Source organism: Palaemon carinicauda, chromosome 3, assembly GCF_036898095.1.
Source record: "Palaemon carinicauda isolate YSFRI2023 chromosome 3, ASM3689809v2, whole genome shotgun sequence".
Classification (NCBI taxonomy): Eukaryota; Metazoa; Arthropoda; class Malacostraca; order Decapoda; family Palaemonidae; genus Palaemon; species Palaemon carinicauda.
The window spans coordinates 178,809,315-178,819,314 of NC_090727.1; the positions used below are offsets into that span (position 1 = coordinate 178,809,315).

At 32.5% G+C, this 10,000-nt stretch overlaps 1 protein-coding gene across 8 annotated transcripts in view; it reads left to right on the forward strand.

The window, feature by feature from the left end:
* Positions 1-10,000, forward strand: part of rsh (radish) — a 207,064-nt gene that overhangs the window by 97,650 nt on the left and 99,414 nt on the right. For 5 of the 8 annotated variants that reach the window (XM_068371174.1, XM_068371177.1, XM_068371173.1 and 2 more), the window contains exon 5: positions 2,455-2,478. The exons of the other annotated variants lie outside the window; for them this stretch is intronic. In XM_068371174.1, the coding sequence (XP_068227275.1) occupies positions 2,455-2,478 (24 nt within the window). The remainder of the gene's footprint in view (positions 1-2,454; positions 2,479-10,000) is intronic. 8 annotated transcript variants of the gene reach the window in all.

The window sequence follows — 10,000 nt, forward strand, 5'->3', positions numbered from 1 at the left end:
AAGTTAAACATATAAGATGTTAATGCGCTGTGAATTGGTAGTTTGTGGATTATAGCGAAGAGAAAATGCAGAAAATAGTCACAAAGAGTTTGGTAGTGAATGTAAGATGTATATAAGAAAACGAGTTTGTAAGTAAATGAGTGTCGAAGTAATGTTATGGGATAAATAGAAGCGAGGGAGATGGACAGGTTATGGTGGATCACAGAAAAGGTGAAGTAAAGATGGCATTTGACAAAGATTCGGAAAAGACTTAAGATTTTCATGAAACCTACGAGGAGAATGTTACTGTATGAAGGATTTTTGAGTTTACTATCATATGTAGGATTCAAATAAGAAAGTTGACTAACGAATGAAAGAAAATTAGCCTTTTCTGTAGAAATATACTATTTGCTTAGTATACAAACAGTATGCCATAAAAACATTGATTGGTTGATTGATTATTAGATATCATCTGGTAGAAAACATTAAGGAATATAAACATGGATATACTTAGCATTGGCGAAAAGATGATTCAGTGTCTTGAAAATGGTTTGGTTATGTGGAAAGAATAGAAGAGAATATTTTGGTGAAAGCAACACGAGGTGAATGACATTATGTATGGTTGGGGTTTTCAATGCACTGCCGATGAGTGATAACAGGTGTGATGTTTTTTTTTTTTTCTTTGAGTAAAAGGAAATATAAATTCATCATAGTAAATCAGAATGTTCAGGATATAGGATTCTATAAATAGAAGTGTGTAGTAAAAGATTAAGAAAATAAGAGTAACGACAATAAATACAGGATTTTTTTTCAACATAAGAATTAGAAAATAAAGCAAATGAGTTATAATAGATAATGAGTAAAGATACACTAAACTGATTTAAGAAAACTATAACCTAATATGAGTTGAAGTAATACGTCAATATTAAGTAAAATAAGAGGAATTGTTAAAGACAACTTTTAGAAAACTAATGCAACAAAGGAAACCAGAGGGAAAAATAAGGATATGAAATCAGTTGAATTAAAATTAAAAGTAATAGCAATATATGAAACAAAATATTGTCATCATTAAAGTAGATTTCAGAAAGCTTTTTTAAGTAATAAAAAGATAAAAATCTATTTGAATGCTGTTAATTTATGACAATATTATGAAATGAATCAACAAAAAGTTTAGAAAAAAAAATTATATCCAAGAGCGTTGAAAAACAGAACTTGGAATTAATCATAAATATTGAAATAACATATTTATCAAAATAGCAACTTGAAATAATGAAGGCATCATCAAACTCTTTTTTTTTACAATTATGAAATTATTTTTTCAAAAAGTAAGGTTAAGAGTATATGAGTATATGGCTAATGTATTATAAATTTTCTCAATTCTAAATATCAGAAATATGTCCAAACAGTAAACTTACAAAATGTCTTAAAATCCAGAATGAAACTTTTAAACTATTAGATACTTGTTTCCAAAGTGTGCAAAAAACAAACACATCATAATACAGATAGATATAACAAAGAAATATTAGAACCTACAAATAAATATCCAAATCTGCCACCATTTATAAAACTCTTCGCTAGAAGCTCATTAGATTTAAGCAAATTAGTGTTAAGATGAAATTTTCATAATATCAAGCAGAAAATTTCAATGATATAGTGTCAGTTTTCAAAAAAGCAAACTAAAGGGATCACTGATGTAAAACTGGCTAGAAGATTAGCATATTGATTAGAATGCAGTAATGCCTATTAAAAAAACTGAATATTTTGCAATCCTATAAACTGTATAAAGAAAGTGCAAGTGGCAATCTACTGTATACAGAAATAAGTACTGTAATGACATCTCTCTTATTTGCTAAGTGTCTTTGCAACATCTACTTTTTATAGTCTGTATATATTGCAACATCATATACTGTGTTAATAAAGTATATGATGCAATGGTATATACTCTATACAGAGCCCTCTTATTGCATAGAGTATACAAAGTAACATATGTAAACATGGAGTTGTAGCAGTACTTCCTGTACACAGAATATGCTACAACAGTCCATACTTCAAACTAAAGTAATTGCTTGCAAATACATCTCCTGTACAGAGTATATATTACATCGACATGGACTGTGCAATAGCTTCCACTATATAGAGCATGTGTTGCAATAAAAAAAAAACAAAGTGTATGTATTGCAATGTCATCAGCTGTACAGAACATACGTGCATTTCAACTGTATAAAGTATAGGTTGCAACAGCATGCACTATAGAGAGTAAATATTACAACAGCGCGTACTGTATAGAGTGTGCATTGCAACAATATCTACTGTATACAGGAAACCCCCGTATATAAAAGCACCAACATTCATAATAGAAGAAAAGTGGCCAGACCTTCAGCTAGAGCTTTGCCGTGGGTATATATTATGTGTACGTGTCTCTCTTATTTTTTCACGCCTTCTTTAACTCTGTGTCTCTCTCTCTGTTCTTCTCAGGCAAGAAGAAGGGAAGATCATCAAGTAAGTCAGGTTCTTATCTCCATCTTCTCATTATCTTATTATTATTATTATCAAATTTTATTTATTTTTACAAAAATGTTTTACTTAGTCGAATCTAGATGTGATACGGATTGTTGTCTGCTTTATGTGTTCTCTTCACGAGCGTTATATTGTTTCATCATTATCAATCGTCTTTCTCAGCAACGACTAATAAATGAAATAAATAAAAATTAATAATTTGTACTTCTGTCAAGAGTTTCTATTCGCTTTCAAATGTTTATGAACTTATCCCCGATGCCATACTGACACAAACTCTCGGTGTTGTGATGAAAGTCAAACTTTTACTCTTTCTATATTCAAATGTAAAAATCCGTTTTGCATAAACATTATAATGAATTTGCTAATTCCATTCCCATGAATTATGAGTAAACAATTCCAAATATCAAATAAAAAGGTATGCATCATAATTTTACACTGATTTGTAAACTCTGGGATAATTATTACTATAAATATGTATAGACATATATATATACACTATATATATATATATATATATATATATATATATATATATATATATATATGTGTGTATACATACATACTGTATATATAAATGTGTGTAAAGCTTAATTTCGCGACTAGAAACTCGGCAACTGTACTACTTAATGTCGTCTTAAATGTAGTCTGTTTGTTATGTTTTAGGCTTTAACTGATGTTGTGTACTCTGGGCCATATAAAAATCCTGAAATTCAGTATATGGTATAAGTATATGTATGTGTGCGTGTACTGGTTTTGGTGTTTAGAATAAGATAATATAAGTCCTTCTTCCCTTGGAAGGGAAGAATTACAGAGAATAATTGTGGCTTCTGGAGGCAATATTTCAGTGTCACCCCACGCACTCATTACAAGACAGAATAATGACAGGTATTCATTAATAATTCATCTAAAGGTAACCTTTATGTATCTTATAGCATATTCAGAAAGCAAGATCAACAACAATCTCACCACGACCATTTACGTGTTCAAAATCACGGGAGTCAATTGACATTCACTTTATCTATGTTATCAACTTATTCCTGTCAATCACTTCTGATTACATATTCACCGGTTGACATCATTAGCATTCATGAACGGTTTTCGAAAAACGTAGGAATGTCTTGTCTTCTCTCTTTCATAAGTATGAGTATCCAATTACTCAATAAAAATTAAAAAATTTAGACACTATCATTTAATATTTAAAATGGCCAAAGGGGTTTCTTGCCAGCATTTTACAATATTTTGCACCAACAAAACGTCGTTAGTGACCATTTTGAAACAATAAATTTTTGAAATTTCCTAATCAAACACTTTTTTCTCATAAATGCATGCATTACCTTCGCAACTCGACAAACGGACAAATATCATATATATATATATATATATATATATATATATATATATATATATATATATATATATATATATATGTATATAGGATTCTATGCCTATTGACGCAAAGGGCCTCAGTTAAATTTCACTAGTGGTCTCTATCTTGAGCTTTAAAATCAATACTTCTCCATTCATCATCTACCTCACGCTTCATAGTTTTCAGCCATGTAGCCCTGAATCTTCCAAGTCTTTTAGTGCCTTGTGTAGCCCAATTAAATGTTTGGTGAATTAATCTCTCTTTGGGAGTGCGAAGAGCATGACCAAACCATCTCCATCTACCCCTCATCATGATCTCATCCACATTTCACCCCCAATACTTTTCTGAGGGCTTTGTTCTCAAATCTCCAAAATCTGTTGGATATTGTTTCATTGTCATACCCCGACTCATGTCAATACAGTAACACCAACCTCACAAACCTGATATATAGCTTGATTTTTATATGTAATTTCAGGCGATTCAATTTCCAAATCTTGCCTAACCATGCCGTTGTCTGATTTTCCTTTTTCCAATCTTTCATTAAATTCCAATTCTAAAGACCCTTCATTAGAGATCATAGTTCCTAAATATTGAAATGATTCTACATCCTTAATCCTTTCATCTTCCATTGCATATTCCGTCCTCATCATCTCTGTCTTTCTATTTATCCTAAGTCCAACCTCGTTTGATATTTCATGCAGTCTGGTAAGCAGGCATTGCAAATCCTGTGGTGTTCTGCTAATAAAGACATCATCAGTATACTCTAGGCAAGCTAACTTCCTATTACCAAAACAGTCCAATCCTTCTCTACCATCCCAACTGTTCTATGCATTACAAAAGCCATGAGGAGGATAAACAACATAGGTGACAACATATTCCCTTGAAGTACTTCACTGTTCACTAGAACTTCATTTGACAGGACACCACTAACATTAACTTTGAACTTAGTATGCTCATGAACAGACTTTGTCAAATTTACATATTTAAGAGGAACTCCATAATAACGTAGAACTCTCCACAAAATTGGCCGGTGCACACTATCAAATGCTTTTTCAGTCCACAAAGGTCATCAAAAGTGGATTTCTATATTCGACATATAGATGTACCACATGTCTTAAAATGAAAATCTGGTCAGTAAAACTTCTACCTTTTCTGAATCTTGCTTGTTCATCTCTCGGCTTTTCATCATTCTTTCTCTCTAACCTCTTTAGAATGAGCATACTATAGATTTTTATGAAAACTGAGGTTAGAGTGATCCTTCTGTAATTATTGCAATCGGTCATATCTCCTTTTTTGGCAATTTTTACCCACACTCCTAGCTAAATCAACAAATATCTCACATAGTTTAGGGCTTTATTTGTTCCTCATTGCATTTCAAGATGCCTTATCGATTAAAACAAATGAAATCCAAAGAGGCCACGCAAAAGAGTAATGTTCAATAAACTCTCCAGACTTAACCTTTCACACACTTTCTTTTCATCTAAATAGAGCAAACAACCAAATTTAACCAACTTTCACAGAAACTGAAAGCTAAGCTAACTTAGATTAATAATAGGTATCTTAAGTATTATCAAGCCTATGATTTAGAATAATAAAAAACTAGCAAGAGTAATACCACATTCTTTCAAACTAATCTGAATCACATAGAGAAATTTGCATTTATGAATTTCATAGACATCTTCAAGTACAACACTATTCAAATAACGTCAACATCAACTCATTAATCGTTTGAAAGAAGATCCTGCAATATACCTACAGTTTATTTTTGTCTAATTTTCTTAAACACCTTTAACTTCAAACAAATTGTTTACAAATTCCTAAGTCATGGTTATTATGATGATACTGGAACTCAAAGCAGAGACCTATGCCTTTATAATAACAAAGGCTGTTAACATTTAATAGTATTACATATATTTCTCATGGATTACAATTAAGATTTTTCTTGACTTTAGATGATAGCTTCAAAACTTTATCCAATATGGTAGCATGTTTTTATACTGAAATACACTAACTCATTTCACGCAGAGTAACACAAGATTCCACAATTGAGAGGGGCAAATCAATTATTTCATCCAGCCCATTGTCAATAGAAAGAATAATTTGCTCATTTTAGCGCTACACCAGTTTAAGCAAAATGTACGCATTTCTTGATTAAAATCAGGCATTGAACCAGTTTGAAAAAAAAATGGAGAGCAATCCACTAATGAAATTTACCATTGCAAATGTTTAAGAAAAGACTGGAATGCAATCCACTAGCAAAATTTAGAATTGCACCTGTTTGATAATACTGGAATGCATCGCAAAAATAAAATCTAGCATCGAACTAGTTTCAAAACCTGGAATGAAATCCACTAATAAAATCTAAAATTGTACATGTTTAAAAAGACTGGAATGCAGCTCACTTACTCTGGCATTATTCTAGTTTAAAAAGAACGGAATGCAATGCGATAATAAAATCTAGCATTGCATTATTTTCAAAGCCTGGAATGCAAACCATTAATGAAATCTAGCATTGTACCCGTATAAAAAGACTGGAATGAAATCCACCGTTAAATCTGGCATTATACCAGTTTGAATAACCGGAATGCTAGCTGCTAGTAAAATCCAGTATTGTATCAGTTAAAAAAAAGACTAGGATGCAATCCAAAACAACCTGGCATTGTACCAGTTTAAGAAGACTGGAATGCAACCCGCTAATAAAGTCCAGCATTGTATCAGTTTAAAAAGAATTGGATGCTATTTGTCAACAAAATCTAACATTGCAACAGTCTAAAATACTAGAATGCAACTCATTAATAAAATCTAGCATTATACCAGGTTTAAAATACAGGATTTCAATTCAAAATTAAAACCTTGTACTGAACTAGCTTCAAAACCTGGAATGCAATCTGCTTGAAAAAATATCGCATTTTACCAGTTAAAATTACCGGAACTAATAAGCTAATAAAAACTAACACTGTCCAGTTGAAAAATACTGGCATGCAACCCACTAATAAAATTTTGCATTGAACTATTTTCAAAGCCTGGAATGCAATCAAACTGATAATAAAATCTACCATTGTACCTGTTCAAACAGACTGAAATGCAGTCCACCAACAAAATCCAGCAATGTATCAATTTAAAACTATGCTAAGAACTGCACCCAATTTCAAAACAGGATTATAATCGATCATCTTCACTAAGAACTGGTTTCATTCGCCTTCAAAAGGATCCCATGAGGAGTTAGGTTACTCTAATTATAAAATATACGGTACAGATGACTTTTGCACCAATACCATCAATGTAACGACAATATAGCAGAGCTAGAAAGTTTCCGCTCCTAGGACATTGGGTATCACAGAAAAGCATATTTGTTCACACACACACACACACACACACACACACACACACACACACACACACACATATATATATATATATATATATATATATGTATATATATACACATATATATATCTATATATCTATTATATATATACATATATATATATATATGTATGTATATATATATATATATATATATATATATATATATATATATATATACATATAAATATATATATATATATATATATATATATATATATATATATATATATATATATATATATATATATATATAGAATCATCGGGAGCCTGGCTGTAAGGGGATCCAATTTTCATGGATAAACATGATCTCCTTATATGATTATTGTCATTGAGTCCATTGATGTCACCAATTGGACCAAAGCGCTAACTCAAATAAAGTTTTGTTTTCACTTTTCATTTCGTGGCTATAATACATATTTCATGCTTATCCCGTGGACGCTCTCATACATACACACACACACACACACACACACACACACACACATATATATATATATATATATATATATATATATATATATATATATATATATATATATGTGTGTGTGTGTGTGTGTGTGTGTGTGTGTGTGCGTGTGTATGTGAAACGAATTACAATATATGATATTTTGAAAAATAAAACTACCTTGAACTTTCATTTAGAACACATAAAGTAGGTGATATAAAAAATCAATAAAAGGCAAAGGTGTGTCAACATGGCCGAACAGTGTCTATCGGACAAAAACATTACTATATCATAAAGCAAAGAAGCATGACGTAATAAGCGTTGGAGGGAAGTTGACAGGTTAATAATCAGTGGTACCAGATGAAGTTGCCTACTATAGTTTCTACTCCGTTTACCAGGCAAAGACCGGGAGACAATTTTCGAAGCTGATGTCCGCTGGAAACACACAGGTATTTATGACATTGTTATTAGTCTGTGATGGAAGAACAAATAATAGTTGTCAGCTTAAAGTGCAGTGCATCATAACAATAGTGCACCATAAAATAAAAAACATATTGACCTTTGCGAGGACAATGGAACGGTGCATGGAAGGACTGCTTACAAAGACGAAGTGAAGAGATGCCATTCAACCATTTTAAAGGAACCTGAAACTGGTTAGAAATCTCAGATGGACCTAAACACATACGTTTCCATAATTGTAGCAGATTCTGTCATGTTGTATCATCGAAACACCATACTTTGGAGGTGCAAATGTCTTCTTTAATTTCTCCAATTAGCGTAGCTCTCTCCTGTATTAACCCCAAAGGGATTCTTTTCTACTTCGACTTCTAATTCAGTAACAGGTTAGAAAAGCACTCTGAGAGTGCAGACTCCCACCACGGAAACCTATTTCTTGAGGCTAGTGTTAATAAGGTCGATATTTTGCTTGACCTTGACCTTTGACCTAGGACTTTCCAAATTTGACCTCTTCCACTTCTCGACGTAACAATTAATCCTTGAAAGTTTCACTACTCTATGTGTAAACTTGTGGCAAGAAAGTTATTCACACACAAACAAACAGACAAACAAGGGCGAAAATATAATTTCATCACAACTTCGTAGGCGAAGGTGATAATCCACTTCTCTGAATTTATTATAGTAATTTCCTGAACACGTTTATTTGTATCTTGGTAATTATTATTATTATTATTATTATTATTATTATTATTATTATTATTATTATTATTATTATTATCATTATTATTATTATTAAGTGCTAAGATACAACCCTAGTTGGTAAAGCAGGATGCTATAAGCCCAAGGGCACCAACAGGGAAAATAGCTCAGTGAGGAAAGGAAACATGGAAAAATAAAATATTTCAAGAACAGTAACAGCATTCAAATAAACATTTCCTATATAAACTATATAAACTTTAACAAAACAAGAAGAGAAATTCGATAGAATAGTGTGTCCGAGTGTACCCTCAAGTAAGAGAATTCTAATCCAAGACAGTGGAAGACCATGGTACAGAGGTTATGGCACTACCCAAGACTAGAGAACAATGGTTTGATTTTGGAGTGTCATTCTCCTGAAAAACTGATTACCATAGCTAAGAGTCTCTTCTACCCTTACCACCAGGAAAGTAGCCACTGAACCATTACATTGCAGTAGTGAACCCCTTGGGTGAAGAAGTACTGTTTGGTAATCTTAGTGTTGTCATGTGAAAGAATAGGCCAGACTATTCGGTGTATGTATAGGCAAAGGGAGAGTGAACCGTAACCAAAGAGAAGGATCCAATATAGTACTGTCTGGCCAGTCAAAGAGCCCCATAACTCTCTATTGGTAGTAACCCAACGGGTGGCTGGTGCCCTGGCCAACCTACTACTCTGTATCTGTTTTGACATTTCATGATCATAGGTTCTGCGGCTACAGTTCCATTAGCAACTGAGACTCTCCTCTTTCCCAATGACAGCTTTCCTCCGTAACAGGATTTACAGCTAGCCTTGTCTACAGGGCAGGCAAAACCTAATAAACAAACAGTTAAATTCATCAGGTTAACCAGCATAACTCCTACGAACACAACCATTAGTGTTCGTTATTGAAGTCATCAGCACTTCTTTCTGCTTCCCAGTGTTAACTGGTAACAATTGGTGTTCGTCAGACAGTGTCCCACCGTCTGGAAATACCCTAAGACATAAGTATTTCACGATGGAATTTACAATACAGACCTTACAAAAGGACAAAAACTATATTAGACATAAAATTAACAGGAATAAGAGCAATCGGAGACTTCTAATCTCCGTTAATGGAGTCATCTATGGCGTAAGATCTATGTGGTGGAAAT